Here is an 18,775-nt window from a genome sequence, read left to right on the forward strand (position 1 = left end):
ATCTGGCAAACAATTTTAGTCATTACAGTGGATGAACCTATAAATGTTGGAATTGTGTTTGTCCAGCTTAAAAAGGAACTGGAATAGTGATCTCAGTGTCTGAAAATCCATGGCATCATATTCTCAAACAAATCACTGGCAATTTCTCAGAACCAAGGCTGAGTTTCTGATGTTCTATTTTGTAAACTAGGTCTTCTTTCCTTTTAGGAATTATAGTGTAAATTTCTTTTCAAATATTTGGGAGTGTGGGATCTGCAAATATCAGGACTAATAGAGCTTTACAACTGGATCGCTTGAGCCCATACACAGTCAGAAGGGCTTACTGGTAGCAATACACACATGCCTAAGGCCTGTGACTTTTTTGGTCTGAGCCTTAAATACTTCAGAAAGTGAGAGGAGCCATTAAGTGGGAAAAATGCTTGTACTATCATCAGTATCCTCACTTTGCTTCCAAGCTACAAAATATGCCTGAACTAGTTATAAAGTTTCACCTAAAATTTCAGGAAACCCAGGTCTCAAATTTAATCTTTAGACTATGCATAAGGTTAAATGCTCTCCTGTTACTCCTACTGCTTTTGATCTTGACTGCTAGATACCTAAGAAAATGGTATGCTGAATTTTTTCCTGGAAGGCTGAACAACATAAACTGTGAGACAGAAAAAATTTTTTTCATTCCTTCTATTAGCTTTTATTGTTTCCCTAGAACTAGAAAAGTGGACAAGTCTCTTTTTCCTTTGTCTGCCTGCTACATTTGGGGCCTACATTCTCTTCCTTTAGTGCAGAGCAATGAGATCCAAAGTGAAGACAGCACTGGTATCCATATTAGCTAAATGTCAAAACTGTTAGAATCGAGTACGGTTTTGATAATTCAGAAAATAATAATAAAATATCAGAATTTGGAAGTTTAATCCACATGGCTGACACAACAATAATCTTAAATTCATTATTTCACAACAGGAACTAAGTAAGTTTTATTATATTCAGGCCATAAAGCTGATTACTTCATTCAGTTCTGAAATGAGCTCTGAACATCCAAGAGCACAGGACTCTTATCTAAATTCACAGTCTCCCAAACTGCCAGAGACCGGCAGCATCGTAGACTAGTCACAAACTAAGAGCTGAACCCAAGGAAACTAAACATAGAGGGAGAAGGGTGGGTTGTGGGAAAGGAGACTCAGTGCCTCTTCTGGGATAATTTTGAGGGCCAATCTCCCCTTGGAATCAGTAGGGATTATGCATTTCTTTTCCGTAGGAAAAAATTACTCCTATACATTCCCTTAATTTACACATTCGTTAAGAATAAGAGAAAGCGAATTTTCATTAACTGGTCAAAGAGCAAAAATAAACAAAAAGGATCTCAGCAAACAGAGATTAGTCATTTTATCTGGTCTACTTAGCTGAAGCTATGTCTCTTTCATATGTAACTAAGACAGAGCATAGCTAAGAAATGGTACATTGGAAAACAGACAAGTGAAGAAATATATAAAGAATTAGAAGGTTTTCAAGGTGCCACGTATCTTTTGGAGGTTCCGTGTGTGTACAGGAGCCACACTGCCAGATTCAGAGAGCAAATCAATGTCTAGGAACAACACAAAATAAGGGACAGACTCGGCAGCCACATGACTAATGTAATCAATACTGAGCCAAAACCAGAAATAGAAGTCTGGTAATATTCTAGTTAATTGGATTAGCATTCAACACTGTAACTTGAGGCATCTTTTGCATGTCAGTCTTAACCAGAAAACTGTCATATTTCCGACTTCATCTATGATTTGTAGATAAAATTAGAGTCATACCCAAACATTTAAGTAGGGGAGATAAGTAGGCATGGAAAAAAAATATGTGCAATAAATATGCATGTAAGTATTTCCATGAGATATCTTTTACAATGTAAATGTGGGAGCTTAAAACAGGGGGCTCTGGGAGGACAAAAATACATGCTGATGGGTATCCTTGAAATCACAGAAATTTCTTAAATTGAGCCTGGGATAGAAAATACTCTTTGAGAAAACAGCAGTACAGTCTTCCCTTTCATAATTTCGCTCATAGTAAAATGAAGTGATAGTTTAAATAATGATCTTTCTGACAGTGATGTGGCTAAAAAAGTCCAAGTGGCTTCTTAGTCTCCAGGGTCATGTTTTTTCCAACAAGTACTTTATTGTGTAATTGAAAGATACCACAATGTACTTTGACCTGTAGCTACAGTAAATCATCACAAGTAATAGCTCCTGTAGAAATGGCATGTTGGAGTCACTGAAATAATGATGTGGCAGCTCCATCCCAGCCTTTGAACAGGGAGGGCACTGAGTGCTTTTGTATGTGTAACAAAAGACTTTGTACTCAACCGCTACCCAAGGGGCTATAAAATAATTGGCTTGTCGTTAAGATTATAAATGCAATTAATAGTTTATAAATCAAGCATCTTGCCACATTGGAAGGCCAGAGATGAAAATAACAGTATTTCATGTTGTTAATAAAGTTGTGCTATATGAAAACCAAGTGAGTTAATAGACACAGTGAAGAATAAAAAAAAGACTACAAGGCAGCCTGACATTTTTTTTTCCCCAAGTACATTCCAGCTCGAAAAGACAGTAAAATATAGAGGTTTCCAGCACAGAAACCTGTTTTAAATCCCAGCTCCACCACTTGCCAGTTGTGTGACCTTAGGCAAGTTTCTTTACTTCTCTTAACTTTGGTTTCCTCATCTATTACAAGAGGACCAAAAAGTAGCACCTGCTTCCTAGGGCTGTCATGAGGAAAAAGAGAGAATTCATGTAATGCCTTCAGTCAGTGCAGGCATTAAGCACTAAGTATGTTTTAGCTTTTTTTTTTTTTTTTTTTTAAATTAATTAATTAATTTATTTTTGGCTACATTGGGTCTTTGTTGCTGCGCACGGGCTTTCTCTAGTTGCAGCGAGCGGGGGCTACTCTTCGTTGTGGTGTGTGGGCTTCTCATTGTGGTGGCTTCTCTTGTTGCAGAGCACGGGCTCTAGGCACACAGGCTTCAGTAGTTGTGGCACGTGGGCCCAGTAATTATGGCTCGCAGGCTCTAGAGCACAGGCTCAGCAGTTGTGGCACATGGGCTTAGTTGCTCCGTGGCATGTGGGATCTTCCCGGACCAGGGCTCAAACCCGCGTGCCCTGCATTGGCAGGCAGATTCTTACCCACTGCGCCACCAGGGAAGTCCCTGTTTTAGCTTTTATTAAGCAAACAATAGGCACAGACTTCCTCAAAGTCTGACTCATTTTAGCCCCATATAACCTTATTTGTTCATTCCTTTAATTTACGAACATTTATTGAGTTCCCACTATGAACATGGTGCTGAATATACAAGATAAAGACACAACTGCCACCCAGGAGAAGCTTACTCTGAATGTAGATGGTAGACAAGTAAAGAGAGTATTACAATACACTGTGATAAATGCTTGGATAGAAATAAGCTCAGGGGAGTATGGGGTTTGGGAAAGGCTTTCAGAACACCAAGTTGGTCAGTGCAAGGCTTGGTTCTGGGTTGCTCTGAGGAGGAAGGGAGTAGAAGGGCTGGAATATCAAGAGGAACAGCAATTTTCTCCACCAAGACCCATAATCTAGCAATGAACACAAATGACCAAAAGGAAAGTAATGAGGGGCATGAGTGAGAGCTCAGCTGGCTAGAAGGGTGGGAACTTTGTAAAAGAAAGGGTCTGCAAGCAAAGCCTGAAGCATGGTAAGTATTTTCACAAGTGAAGAAGGAAGAGAAGGATTCTTGAAATGGTGATTCATGTTTGGTTACAGGAGAGTGATGATATAATAATCCTTCTTGTGAGCCCCTTTTTAGTACTTTATTAAAAATGAGCATCATGAATAGCAAAATATTTCATGTCTGAAATTTATATTTTAAAGTATTTGTTTTCACTTTTAGTTTGAATCTAGAAATTTTGGATCTAGAGAAATTTTAGAGATTTGTAGTTTTAACTATAATGATCCCTTTCTGGTTTTCTACTTCAGTTCCTAAAAGTAAGCTTTCATCTTATACTAATATGTTTTTATACATGTCAGTATAACATCTATACTTTTCATAAACCCACATATGTAATACTTGATCATTCACAGATCAAAATTTCTTTTCAATTCCAAACATAGTAAGACCATTTTAATAGACTAGACTCAAACCGTAAGAAATGCAGTTACAGAATTTTCAGAGCAAATTTCCAATGTATATTATAGTGTCCATTCATTACTTTAACATATGAAATGCTTTTCAGTCGTAGCTATAAAATAATCTAAATGCTTTTCTAAAGAATCAACTCTATCTTAGAAATGCCATACCCCTTCAAAAGCTTCAATTTTGTACTTAATCCACTTATTGATTTCTTATGACAAGTTAATATCACTTATCTAAGTTAGATCATTTCATTCTCATAATTTGTCTACTTTCCTGAATTTATCCAATCATCTCTGATGACCTATTGTGTTACAATATCTTTTGAATTCTTCCTAATTTAATAAGGAATGTACCTTTTAATTATGTCTCTTACCAATAAACATATACTTCCTATATAAAGATTTTTCATAAAAATAGGGAACATAAATGGCTAGGAAATATAAGTGAATCCAATGCCTTGATTTACTTCTGAAACACTTAATTTGCAACTTCTGTTTATTAGTTCTTGAAAAATTCCATTTTCCATAAAAGTAGCAACACCATGATCACCTAAAATAATAACTACTGAAGGAGAGAAAAATATGAAGTTGGAAAAAACAATGTGAAACTCCAAGAATCACTTTTACCTTTCCATGGACTAGATGAAGGAGCACAGGTCTTTGTAGAGCTTCCAAGTTTTCCTTTCTTATGATTTGGGATGGCCTTTTTCCCTTGAAAATGCTCTTCTCTCCTCTCTGTTGATTCACATTTTCGACGTTTACATCTTTTATCTGGAATCATGGAAAGAAACCTATTAGAAAAACTTCCTATGTCTGTTTCCATCAGAGTCTCCTAGAAAATAAAATGGTAAAGCAATAAACAGGGTTGGCCATAATTTCTTCTGTCATTCTCAATTCATGATTCATAGGACCTAATTATCAACTTTAAAAGAATGGAGAAGGTATTAAAAATTAGATTTTTGAATTAGGTAAAAATACTGACATCAAGACAATCTGTGACTTCAACTCTACCTAATACTCTGTAATGGCCTATATGGGAAAAAAAATTTTTTTAAAGAGTGGATATATGTATAACTGATTCACTTTGCTGTACACCTGAAACTAATGCAACATTGTAAATCAACTATACTCCAATAAAAGTTTTTAAAAATTAAAAAAAAAAAAGAAATCTGTGACTTCAAGTCTACAATAATTGTGGCTAGAAGATAGCTCTTTTACGTCATTGTCACTCTCTTCATTTATTTTGAACTGCTGCTGTCTGCCTGCTCTCTTCACTTTCTGTACCATTTGTTTGAAAGGAGCCCTGCCCCACTGTACTTTATTTGTACATACAAAATTAAAATGAACAGTCTGATTACTGAACAAAGAGGTACAGAATGTTTTCTGCAAAATACTGTTCTATTGAGAAATGGCTTAGTGAGGTGGATGATAAAATTTTGATCCAACTTGGAAAACACACACAGCTATTAGAGACAACCAAAGAAGCAAAGATCACTTGATAAATGTATTGCAGTAACACCTCATTATAAAGTATATCAGTAACTACTTATCAGTGACAATGAAGCAAATCTTGGTCCTGTGTACCTGTTTCACACTGACTTGTAGAAGGAGAACTGACTATACTAGAGAAAGTATTGCCTTTAGGTCCTTGAAAAGCAAATGTGGACTCACCATATATTGAAACAGGAACAGGCCCCAGAGGCCATATAATTTGAATCTCTTTGTCAACACTTAACTCTAAAGCATCATAACTGACCAAACACTGCCATTCAGGGGAGCACCTCGTTCTGTCCTCAAGAAGAATGCAGAATAGGTTTACTCCCTCATTAGTAATTTTACCTGTTGGATCAAGGAACTCAGAAAAATTGGAAGGTCACAATTTATCTCCTTCAGTTAGAGTGGTCTCGATTGCTTTACACATAACATGGATTCTAGACTCCTTAGTTTCAGAACACTTCAAATGGATTCTAGTTTAATGTGCCTATTAGTATGACATATAGAACTGGACATCATACTTCAGTTACTCACCCGTATACACCTTCATTTGCCTGCTTCAACAATTTGGAAAGATCAGATCACTTTTGGTTAGCAAAAACTTCAAAACTGTATCTCTACTTATTTTAGTGATGGATAAAAAATTCAATGACTATATGACCAAGAGTACAGACAAGTGCTGTTGAATGGTACACGTCTCAAAGACTACTGACATCTAATCTTTGCATCTCTCTGGTAGAAAATGCCCACCATAATTTGGATCAGTTGGTCGTCATCACCATCAGGACTCCTCCACAGTAAGACAACATCCACATTGGATGAAATTCGGTAGCCCACGCTGTCTTGGAGGTTTCCTTTGCCCCGATCAAGAAAAACTTCAGTGGAGTACGTGAGTTTGTATAGGCGGTCATTATTTAATGAGAGACCAGTTGTGTGACCTGCATAAAGATAGTGACACAAGTCAAGTCTTAGTTGTAAAGCACCCATCAGGCCAGGGTCTGTGCTATCTAGCACAGTGGTACACAGTGGGAGCTTATGTTTGCTAATGGAAGTAAATTTTTGCTAAGTGAAACATGGTTCTACTTCTCCATCTGCTGAAATTATTGGCTTGAACAACAACAAAAACCACAACAAAGAAATAAGCTTCCATTTCAGAAAACCTTAGTTTGTATTCTTAATCAGTAATCAGATTATCTAAATATTGCCCTGGTTGAACTATAGAATATTTTTTAAAGAAATATCATTGTATTGCTTTAAATTATATGAATATGATTTCTTCCCTGCCCCCCACCCCAGCTTTACTGAGGTATAATGAATATGATTTCAAGTAGAGATGCAGCCAGAGATTGCTTTATAATTTAATAAAAAACATTTGTTATTAACATATCATTTAAATACAAGAGATCAAAGCCAAAGTAATTTTAGTAGTTAGAAAGCAGTCCCTTACATTGGATATTTTGAGTATTTAAATATCCCTCTAATGTACTTTATCCTATTAATTTAATTAGTAAACTTTTAGTATGAATGTACATTTCAAGGCTACACATATGTAAATTTAAATTAGCTATTCCTGAATAAAACGATGTTTTCCTACATAAAATCCTAGCACAGGCTTTAATCTGGCAGGGACAATTTAATGTCAAATAGTATACAAGTCAGTATTATGACCAAAAAAAATGATATATGGAGGAGTTCATACACTCTCCAAGTCAGTTTATCTTAACCCAAAGAAATGTAAAAGAGTAGGATCAAGTCTTTCCCAGAGATGGCTTGCAGTTTATGGTCATACAAAGTCTTTGTATGTTTTCTATCCATAGCTCGCAGGAGATAGTAAAAAAACGACTTCAGTATACATTTTTCCTCAGTGCTAACAGGGTAGCATTGCCTTGTTAACTATATAGGGAACCATACCTTTTTTTTCCCTCAGGACATATGCACGTGGGAGAGGGACAGGAAAGGAGGTTGAGATGACTAGGACAGAAGTGAGGCAGCTGAGAAAGGAAGTGAAATTACTTGGAAAGCCAGAAATTAGAAAACCTCTGAAAAGTCTTTACTATTTAGTGTCTCTATCACCTACTGTGGTGCCTACTGCCCAGAGGAAAAAAAGGTCAAATACATTGTCTCCAATAAACTGTTCTAAGTGTTTTATACACATTAACTTATTAAATCTTCACAAAAACCTAATGGGGTGGGTACTATTATTAGCCTGATTTTATAGATGAAGAAATCGAGGGACAGAGAGATTATACAATTTGCCCAAGATCACCCAGGAAATCAGTGGCGGAGCCTCTAACACCCTGTCTGGATCTAGAGACCATGCTCTTACCTATACTATACACATAAAACCTTTAGGTTGAACTCTTCCATTCCTGGGGAGTGAGCTAGGAATTCATTCATTCATTCTTTCATTCAACAAGGATGTACTGAGCACCTACTGGGTAGTAGGCACTTTTCTAGGCTCTGGGGCTATACCAGTTAACAAGCAGACAAAATTTCTCCCTTTGTGGAGTTTACCTTTAAATGAGGAAGGGATGGAAAATTTAAAAAGCAAGTACATAAACAAATTATAAAGTATGTTAGAAGTGCTAATGAAGAAAAATGAAACAGGAAAGGGAACTGGGATGTTAAGGGAAAGAGCTTTGTGAGAAGGTAATATTCTGGGCAGATACTTTAGGCTAGCCACATGGATATCTGTGGAAAGAGCATCCCCCTTCCCTCCTTCCCCACATTCCTACCCACCCCCCGCCCCTCCACAGAGGGAGTAACAAGTTCAAAGGCCCTGAGGAGAGTTCATGCAGGTGTAATGGAGGAACAGCAAGGAGGCCAAAGAGGCTGGGATTGGCTAAGTGAAAGACATAGCAGAAGGAGATGAGGTCAAATAGGTACCCATGGGTGGCTGGGAGACCTGGGGGGACATTTGCATAGATTTAGAATTTGGTTGAGTGACACGAGGAGCCACTGGAGAGTTTCGCGTGGTGAAGTTATACATGATCTGACAAACCTTCAAGGAAAGGGAATAGGGCATTTAATAGGAATCAAGAAAAGCCAGTAGAAGGAAGTGTAGGAGAGGGTCTCCAAGTGTGTACACAAAAACAGGCTGTGTCCAAACACCAAGTCAGGCAGAACCTCAGGTATGAGATACAGAAGGCAGACAGAGTCAGGAGAAACCTTGCAGGAGGTGAAGCCTGGGACTCCCTCTAGCCTCCCTGATCTCCACCTCTTCTGCATTTTAACTGGGGACACTGCTACAGGGTCAAACACTGGCTTTCTGACCAGGAAGATATTTTGGTCAAAGAGGCCTTCTTTTTATGACACCTATCAAGTTCCACATAGGGCAAAAAGGAAATACATGTTGTCTTATCTAATCCTCACAGCAAGTCTGAAAGATAAGCAGTATATGGCAGCTGAAAAAAGCTGACTCCACATATAATCCAACATAGCAGATATAATGCAGAATTTGACGTTGGAATATGCTAAAATTCAAGTTTTGTGGACTACCTGAAGGTGTCTTCTGATTAAAGTAGCTATGAAAAGTTTGCAGTAAAGTAGCCTCTCTTTAATGCCAAAGCTTTCCAAACTATCATGTTGTTCTTTTTTTTCTTTTCTTTTCTTTTACTTGACTGGTCAAAAGAATGTGAAAAGCGACAATATATATCAGTTCCTGACTATGATTTGGAAGTGATAAAGCACAGGAAAGACTGGGCTTTGTTCTCCTAGAACTTTTTCCTACCTCTTTCAACAGGAGATAAAGCCTACAATGGTTTAAGTAAGTGCTGACGGTGCTGAAGTTTTGTCCCTCTTATCCTTTCCTCTTTGATAATTATTGATATTTCTGTTTCTGTTATTCAGAGATCCGGCAATACTGGGCAGTGGGGGCATGTCCCATTTATACTGGTGACTAAATTTCTGTCTTAAGGTGTTGCTCTGTAGAGTATGCAGAATGGCAATTGGAACTGATGGTAGATTAAACGAGAAATCAATTTTAGCCCCAAAAGGAGTCAGTACCTCTTCAAGGTGCCCCTTCAAGTGAAACTTTTAGTCATGTAAAAGGAAGAAAACTCTTAATTTTGAACTTTTTAAGAAATATCTTCAAATATTCTTTAATTAAACTTAGATCAATATAATAGTTCATTGACTTAAGCAAAAAGACAAAATAGAGATAAGTTAATAAAGGTGAGGCTGGAAGAGACCTGCGTTGGTGATAAGGAAGATAGGTAATGGGATTTACGAATCCAGCAGAAGACTAGAAGGCCGGAAGTAAACGAGTAGGATGAAGGATAAGGGAGAAAATATGGAAGATGATTATTGTGAATGAACTGAAAAGCATGGTAGGGCCAGGGACTGAAAGACTGGGAGTGAAGGAACAGTTCAGGTAACAAGATTAAATAGAAAGTGTATGGGCAGGTTATCAAAAGGAAAAGCACTATAAAGAAAACCCAAAGAAGGCACTGAGAATGGACCCACCATTACAAAATGTGATTCAGAAAAGGTAGGGAAAACCTGAGTCTTCCAAACATTCAGTCAGCATACCTCTTCTAAATAGACCCTTTTCCATTCTAATTCTAAACCCCTCCTCCATCCTCTTTATGGTCCAACCTCTCTCAACATCCACCCAGATCTGGGGACTTGCTAAATAGTTGCATTGAGAACTAAATTTGAGATGAGTTTTGAAGTGATGCATAACATCCCAAAATTTATAATGGCCTGATTTTAAAGTAAACTCTTCACATGTAATTCGCTTATTAAATGGCAATCATTGCAAAGGGCAAGGAATCTATAATTAAACCATGGTACTATAATACAAAAAATTACCCTATCTGGGTAAGAGAGAGCTGTCAAGTCCTGTACTTTTTATTCATGGTATTTGGCATAAGCAGCTTATATCATGATGCTAATAATGCTTAAGCATTGGAGCCCTCACTTACCCAGGCTTCTTCCAAGATCTTGGAAGGGGACCCTAGCGTTGTGTACACACGCCATATCTTTTTTTCAGTAACATTTGCAAAAGTAGGATATTTTTGTAAAAAAGTAGATATTTTTTTCTCAAAGATGGAGCCTAAATTTCATAAGCTTCAGGTTCTAAAATTCTGGATTTGCCACTGAACTTACACACAAAAAACTGTAGCTATCTGTTAATGTTCTAAGTCATATTTCCCTGTATGTCATTGCTCTGTGTGTGTGTGTTTAAATCTTTAAAAATGCATGTATTTGAAAACATGAAGTTATCCAATGTTCTCATTTGTAGGACGGGGGGAAAAAAGAGAAGCCCACAATAACTACTATATCTCAATTATTTTTCTCAAAATAATCATGGTATTGGTTTGATCTCATGGTGTATGAATCATTCATATTTCCAATATTCAACAGTTTATTTGACAGATAATAAAATGTAAGCTCTCTATATAGCAATTCTCTGTCAGATATAATTTACAAACCTTTACTTTTTTCTCATTAAAATTTCTTTTCATCCAAGTAAGGACTATATCTTTAAATACTGAACATTTTAGAATCTGGTAAAAATATATATATATTATCTTTAGTTCAAGAACCTAAAGTGTGATTTGCTTAGGTGAAATAATTTAACCCCCCTGCCACCCTTTTATTGCTCCAATAGCAAAGATTGTCTCTTTTCCTCATGTGGAAATTTTCTGTGCAAAAAAATCTTGAGACAAACTTTACCTTATGAAAAAAAGCCATAGTTATCCCAAAAGGCTTTTAAAAGTTTACAGGTGAATTACTTTTTATCACTTACTACGAGTACACAGTTATTAAAATTGGACCCTATCATGCTAAGTCTTTTCTTAGGTCAACTGGCTTTGACAGTGAGTCCTCTTAAAAGATTCTAAAAAGTGATGATTCTACAGGTGCAACATTGAGAAATTCAAGGCGCGCATAAACTAGCTGATTTAAAACAAGATTCCATATTAATACATTTCATACAGCTTTTTAAAGTCATTACTCAAAATGTTTGCTCTGAAAGTTATCAATTCATGTGTTTTTTAATCAATTTTATCTTAAAATAGAAACGATAATGAGCAACACTATTTTTCCAAAGATAAGTGTTACTTTTTAAATCTACGTCATGTAGTTTTATTTTCTGTAATTCACCAACTCTGATAGTCCTATCACTTCTGAATGGTAATGGAATTAAATACAGCCTTTACCATTTCATTCATAATCCTTTGGCAAGTCAAATGCCTTTTTCATTGGGTCTAATCCTTCTTGATATCACATTGCTAGGCAACTAGAAGGAAATTTAAGAACTGTTTTTTTTAAATCTACTTTTACAATTCAAATGAAGGAGCTGCATTCATTGAGTGACCAACAGCAGCAGGTAACAATAGTTGGTGTCTTTTTTTCTCCCTTTTAAAAATAAACCATGAATGAGAGAATGAAGCAAGAAGCATGCTAGTCTGAGGGACTGAAACTAAAAGGAACCTCTGTTTTCTTTATGTAGGAATTTGAATTTGCTTTTCATTCCAACCCAGTCATGCCTTCACCAACATTCCAAAGTTACATGGTTTTGAAGATCGCTTAGTTTGGAATTCTTTCACTACACACACACGCACACACACACACTTTTCTCCCTCAACGATTAAAATTAAAGTTTAGCAGAAAGCAACACAAACTTACCTTTAACAGAAGCTGAATATGAGGAAATGAAGCAGAGGAAAAGCACAGCAAGAAGAATCATATTGACTAGCTACCCTCTAATGCATCCAGTTCCCAGCTAGGAGTCACTGAGAAGTGGACTCTTCCAATGGCAGCGAGGGAGTGACCCTCCTCAGAACCTGCAACAATAATGGTTATCTTTGGGGGAAAGGTCAGATTCCAAACTCCAAAATCAGGACCTAAGTTCACAGAAGGGCTCACTATTAATGATTAAACTTAGGTGGGCTGTAGTTTTCAGTCTCTCACTCTTTTTATTTTTTACTCAATAAGAAAAATCAAGAAAATTTCACTTTTGAGAACTAAACTAAACCAGTCTACCATCCTATAAATTTAAAAGTACTGAGGGGCATTCAAGGAAAACTGGTGGTGATACTTTTCTGCTCAGTACCTAATTATCATCATGCCTATAACATTAAATGCCTGTCTTCACATTTACCACTTTATGTGGGAGGGTGCTGAGGATTTGCAAACTCAGATAAATTTGGATTTTATTGTCTTGTATGGTCATCTGAATTTTTTTATACCATGTGTATGCTATTATTTAAAAAATCACTCTGAATTTTAGAATTTAAATTTAAAAATTTTAACTTGTACCACCACCAATCACTTCAAAATAATGTTAGATAAAACATTCAGTTCTGAAACCTAGATGGTTCTCCTTATGTGTGAATCAGCATTGTCTACCATTAACGTACTAGCAGGCAACTGAGTTTATCATAGTAGACCTCTAGCTATATCTATGACAGGAAACATTTGTCTGAGTCCCCAGACTGGCTGGATGGAGTCCCCTGTGCTTTCTGAATCCCATTTCTAGGAAGAAACTCAGAGGGGGGATTCCAGCCCTTAACACTTTTACTACAGAAAATTAATTACGACACTTCTCTAAAGTGAATACTCTAGTATGGCTAAGGCCACATTAACTAAACTAACTCTGTCCTTGTAAACTTCTGCAAGAGAAACCTGATATGAATAAAACCTACTAAAATGAGGTGGTTTGGGGGGGCACATGGGGATGTTTTGGCAAAGGAAGGAATAAAGTGCTGGTGAAGGGCTTTTTGGAATGAACTTGAAAATACTTACGGCCGTGTTTAAGCATAAAATGGGTTCCTAAATCTACCCTCATCTCTCTCTAAACCCTTTTCTAGAATCCTAACCTTAAGCTTAAATCTTCTAGACAACCCAGGTAAAAGACAGTCAACTTTATAGACAGGGCCACAAAATGAAATCTAAAATTTTAAAATCTCACAGTTAAGCATATTTCCTCTCGAAATATATTTTTGTATAAAGAACTGAAATGTAAAAGTTATTTGTCATTATCATCTATTGAGATTAGAACTTCATTTCCTATCATGTTTTATATATAAATCATGACTAAAATACCTATATAAAAAGAAAATATTTGGTTATGACAATCACTTTACATATTATCCTGGGGTAAATAGAAAAGGCCATTCTTAGAAAAATAACTGTTGAAGGAATATAAGTTTTTATGAATAGTAGGTATTATAAATACAAGATAATATGAAAGTGCTTTATTGCTTTACATTTGAATAGATTTCTATGTATTCCCACAATTTCTGCATTATATACATAGTGACATGAAGCCACTATAGTCACTTAAACTTTACATACTTATTTATTTAAATTAAGGACTAGTCTGAATCTTATGAGAACTTTGTATTTCCATTTGAGGCTCACAGCTACATGTTTGTGGTTAGACTATGTGGTGCATGATACATGTCTATTCGGGTAAAGGACCATTCATTGTCAGGTGTTTACCAGCATCCAACCAATAAAAGGCATATCACTATTGCCTAAAAAATCTGTTTCATTGAGCATTTGCTTTTCACTAGAAAGCTCCTATGAGTCACTGTATTAAGTAGTCATTTCAACATAGGGTGTTCAAATAAGGCTGCTTCTCTTGGTAATAAAAACCATCATCCTTTTATATTTTGCTTGTAACTTTTTACAAAGACATTTGAAAGACTTCTTAAGATTGTTTCACAGAGATGAAATAAGAATGCCAAAGTCTTCATATTCAGTGAATTCTGGGTACCAAAGGAGAGGCATTCTCCTCTGTTGCGCTGTTGATCAAGCAGAGCAAACATTGTACAATATATGTGGGAGATACCTCCAGACCTCATCACAAGTAAATCAGCTATTTACATGGTACGTGAAGCAGGACAGAAGCACAGCACGATACAAAAATAAGAGCTGCCATCTTTGGAACAATTACTATGTACAATACACTATGCTAAGCACTGAACATTTTGTAGTATATCCTAACAACAATCATTTCACACGTTAGCAAAATGATATTCAGATTTATTTAGTAAAATGATTTAGGGACCATAGAAAAACAAGCCTTGAGACCTAGATCCAAAACTCTCCTTAAAAAATATTAGAGATAGGAGGTAGAAAGAATTGATTTCTTATGGATGACATAGAATTATTAATTGGGGCTCTCTTTTAGTAAGTTCATCACACTTTTGTATGGAGGCTAAAAGAGCACCTGATTGCTGTTGTTAGATGTTCCAGGCTGAACAAATTGTTCCAGGGGAAAAAATTGATCTGTGCTAGCCAGGTCAAAATCAAATAATAGATTTTAAAACAATGCTATTGCAATGAAATTCTGTTGGTAAGTACATGACACTGTGGAATATTTGCTATACTACTATTTTGCAGTGATAATAAGAGACTATGAAATAAAGACAGCTGACTGATTCCAAAGTACAATAGTGTTTCTGTCGAGTATCAGAGGTTGTTAGGAGTTAACTCATTTCCTAGATTAGAAGATAAATGAACTTCACCCCACTAAAGGTTGGAAGGAAAGGTATTAACCTACTATATATAGTAAGTCAGAATGTATGATAGCTAGAGACAAAAAAAAAAGTCTTTATAACATCAGAACACTTTACTCTGTTCCAGAAAGAACCACGACATTAATGAAAAACAAATTCTTAGAGGGACTCTTCAAGTTATCCCTAAGCGGTCATAATAAAGTCTAATAGTATTTTCAATTCAATTAGCATTTTCAAGGAATCCTGAAAAAATATTTTTGGTAGGTTAAGAATACAGTCAGCCTTCTGTATCAGCAGATGTGGAACCAGGGGATACCCAGGAGGGGCAACTGTAAGGGACTTGAGCATCTGCAGTTTGGTAACAGTGGGGGTCCTGGAACCAGTCCCACATGGATACTGAGAGAGGACTGTATTATTATTTTTTTTTTTGCCTTTTGTCAGTTAACATTTTCTCAATTTATTTGTTTGTTTGGTTTTTAAAATTTTTCACTGGAGTATAGTTGATTTACAATGTTGTGTTAGTTTCAGGTGTACAGCAAAGTGAATCAGTTACACATACACATATATCCACTCTTTTTTAGATCCTTTTCCCATATAGGTCATTACAGAATATTGCGTAGAGCTCCCTGTGCTATGCAGTAGGTCCTTATTAGTTATCTATTTTATATGTAATAATGTGTATATGTCAATCCCAATCTCCCAATTTATGGGACTGTATTCTTATGATGTGATGCTGTCTTTCATGCCAAGGCAAAAATTATAGAATACATATACTATTTTTTAAGGTATTCTTTAAGAATTCACTTTGAGAAAATACAAATGCACTAAATGCCTTTCCTTAAAAAGAGTAAACAAGACTTAGGTTTGAAAAGTTTGGAATCTAAGACTCTCCAGAAAGGGTAGTCATTTTCCATAATAGAGTTATTAACCAAACTTTACCTCCACCTCCCACCCCTCCACACACATGTATTTGACAACAACCAAAAAAATCCTTATGGGTCAATAATAGTCACCCTAAGAGGAGTCTAACTTTACACTAATTTTGGCAGCATAAAACCAAATTTCTAGCATTTAAAGGAGAAAATTGATGGCTTTCTTTCAATGAACTATTGTAAAGAAAACAAACTTAAATTTTGATCAGAATCATTTTATTTACTAAGACATTCCAGAGATTTCCCATATAGACTACACCCAGTTGTCCTCATTATTAATATCTTACATTAGTGTGGTATACTAATAATTCACATATTAACTAAAATCCTTACTTTATTTAGATTTCCTTAGTTTTAATCTAATGCTTTTTTTTTTCTGTTCCAAGATCCCACCCAGGTTACATTAAAATTAGTTGTCATGACAGTTTCTCTGATTTTCCTCATTAAAAAAAAATTTTATTGGAGTATAGTTGATTTACAATGTTGTCTTAATTTCAGGTGTACAGCAAAGTGAATCTGTTATACACATACATATATCCACTCTTTTTTAGATTCTCTTCCCATATAGGCCATTACAGAGTACTGAGTAGAGTTCCCTGTGCTATACAGTAGGCCCTTATTAGTTATCTATTTTATATATAGTCATGTGTATATGTCAATCCCAATCTTCCAGCTTGTCCCTCCCCACCTCTTACCCCCTGATAACCATAGGTTTGTTTTCCATATCTGCAACTCTACTTCTGTTTTGTAGATAAGTTCATTTGTACTCCTTTTTTTTTTTTTTAAGATTCCACATATAATGATTTTCCTCATTTTTGATGACATTGACAGCGTTGAAGTGTTCTGCAGGATCCGGTCAGGTGTTTTGCAGAATGCTCCTTTATTGGAGTTTGTGGAATGCTTTTCTCATGATTTGAGTGGGCTTGTAGGTTTGGAGGAAGACCCCATTTTCATCACACTGTATCAAAAGTACATACTATCAATGTGATTTATCATTGTTGATGTTGACCTTGATCACCTGGCTGACAAGTGTCGTCAGGTTTCTCCACTGTAAACTTACTCTTTTTTTTACCTTCTTTTCCATACTGTACTCTTTGGAAGAAAGTACTAGGGGCAGCCCGTACTTACGGAGTAGGGAATTATGTTGCTCCTCATTGAAGGTGGAGCATCTATATAAATTATTTGGAATTTCTCTGCATGACAGATTTGTCACTTCTCCCCCATTTATTTATCATTTATAGCCGTATAAGCACATGACTATTTATTTTATATTTGGGGTTATAATCTAATACTACTTTTAAATTTACATCTACAATTGTTCCAGCTTCAGCCATCGGGAGCTCTTTCAGTTGGCTCCTGTTTTCCTTTGACATACCCCATCCCTGTGTGTGTGTCTGTTTAAGCATTTCCTTCATTTCTGGCACTACAAGATGCTCCAGGCTCATCTTGTATGTTTTCACCCCAATCCTAGAATCAGCCCTTTCTCCAAGTGGTTCCTTTTACTGAAGAATGGTATTAGAAACCAAGATCTGAGCACAAAGTGTGCTCGTCCCTACAATACTGAGTCTTTTAATCCATGAACACAGAGTATCTTATATTTATTTAGATCTTTATTTCCTTCATCAGAGTTTTGTAGTTTCACTCATATAGGTACTGTACATATTTTGTTAGACTTACACCTTTCTTTTTGGTGCTAATGTTTTCTTGAATTTTAAGTTCCAATTGTTCGTTGCTAGTAGATAGGAAATCAATTGACTTTTGTATGTTAACCTTGTCACCTGTGACCTTGCTATAATCACTTATTAATTCCATGAGGGGTTTTTTGGTTGATTTTGGGGGGATGCTTTTCATAGACAATCATGTCACCTGAGAACAGTTTTACTTCTTCCTTTTATTTCCTTTTCTTCTTACTGCACTAGCTCACACTTCCAATATGATGTTAAATATATATGTGTACTTTTTACATTTCATATTCTTTTCTGAGTTGTTACTGCTCTTCAAATCTTTTTTCCAATCACTTTATTTCTGAGTTTTTGTGTTATGTTGTTCTATCTCCTAGCATTTAAAAAATTTCTCGTTTTGAAATAATGGGTTATAGTTTTCATCTATTTTTCTGCTTCATATTCTCTTTTTTATTATAACAGCTTTAAATAGGATTCAATTACTATTCTTTTCATGGCGTATTTTTAGGCTAAATAAGTTATTCTATATGTGTAGACAGCAGTGGGTAGAATAGCTTTTCTAGCTTCTAGAGCTTCCTTTTCTGATGTTTTCATAAAATCCTGGTCATTTCTTAGCTCTGTCTCCTCTTTTCTCCCACTTTTATCTGGACCTTTTTTCTTTGCCTCTGTTGTCCCTGTCCTGTTCAATTTGGATTCTACTCCCCAAAGTTTCTTCTTAGTGTTGGGTTTTTTTTCAGGTTCATTAAGTTTTGAGAGTTCTTGGACCCTCACACCCCATGAGCACTTCCAGACCTTCCTGTTCATACTTTTGTATTCACTCTGAAATTAGAGTCTGTCAGTTTTACTGCTAATCTCACATTGATCTCCCTTGCTTTTCAGTGAATACCTGTTGGCAGTTTGATGTCCTCCCATTCTCATGGCCTTCAGCTGCTCTGTTGTCTTCCCACTATTTCCTCTTACACAGATGCTGATACTAAGTTGGTGGTTTGCTCCCACCTGTTCATAGTTTGAGCTTTATAAGGATTCTTTCTTGTTGTAGCCATGATTTGTT

At 36.1% G+C, this 18,775-nt stretch overlaps 1 protein-coding gene across 1 annotated transcript in view; it reads right to left on the bottom strand.

Moving 5' to 3' along the window:
- MTTP (microsomal triglyceride transfer protein) overlaps window positions 1-12,400 on the bottom strand; it is a 45,902-nt gene extending 33,502 nt beyond the window's left edge. Inside the window, exons 1-3 of the mRNA XM_032633740.1 lie at window positions 12,271-12,400; window positions 6,388-6,575; window positions 4,771-4,914 (exon numbers count right to left, since the gene is read on the bottom strand). Coding sequence (XP_032489631.1) covers window positions 4,771-4,914; window positions 6,388-6,575; window positions 12,271-12,331 — 393 coding nt within the window. The 5' untranslated portion in view covers window positions 12,332-12,400. The remainder of the gene's footprint in view (window positions 1-4,770; window positions 4,915-6,387; window positions 6,576-12,270) is intronic.
- Window positions 12,401-18,775: the final 6,375 nt, after the last annotated feature.

The sequence above is a fragment of the Phocoena sinus genome, chromosome 5 (assembly GCF_008692025.1).
Source record: "Phocoena sinus isolate mPhoSin1 chromosome 5, mPhoSin1.pri, whole genome shotgun sequence".
NCBI classification, from domain to species: Eukaryota; Metazoa; Chordata; class Mammalia; order Artiodactyla; family Phocoenidae; genus Phocoena; species Phocoena sinus.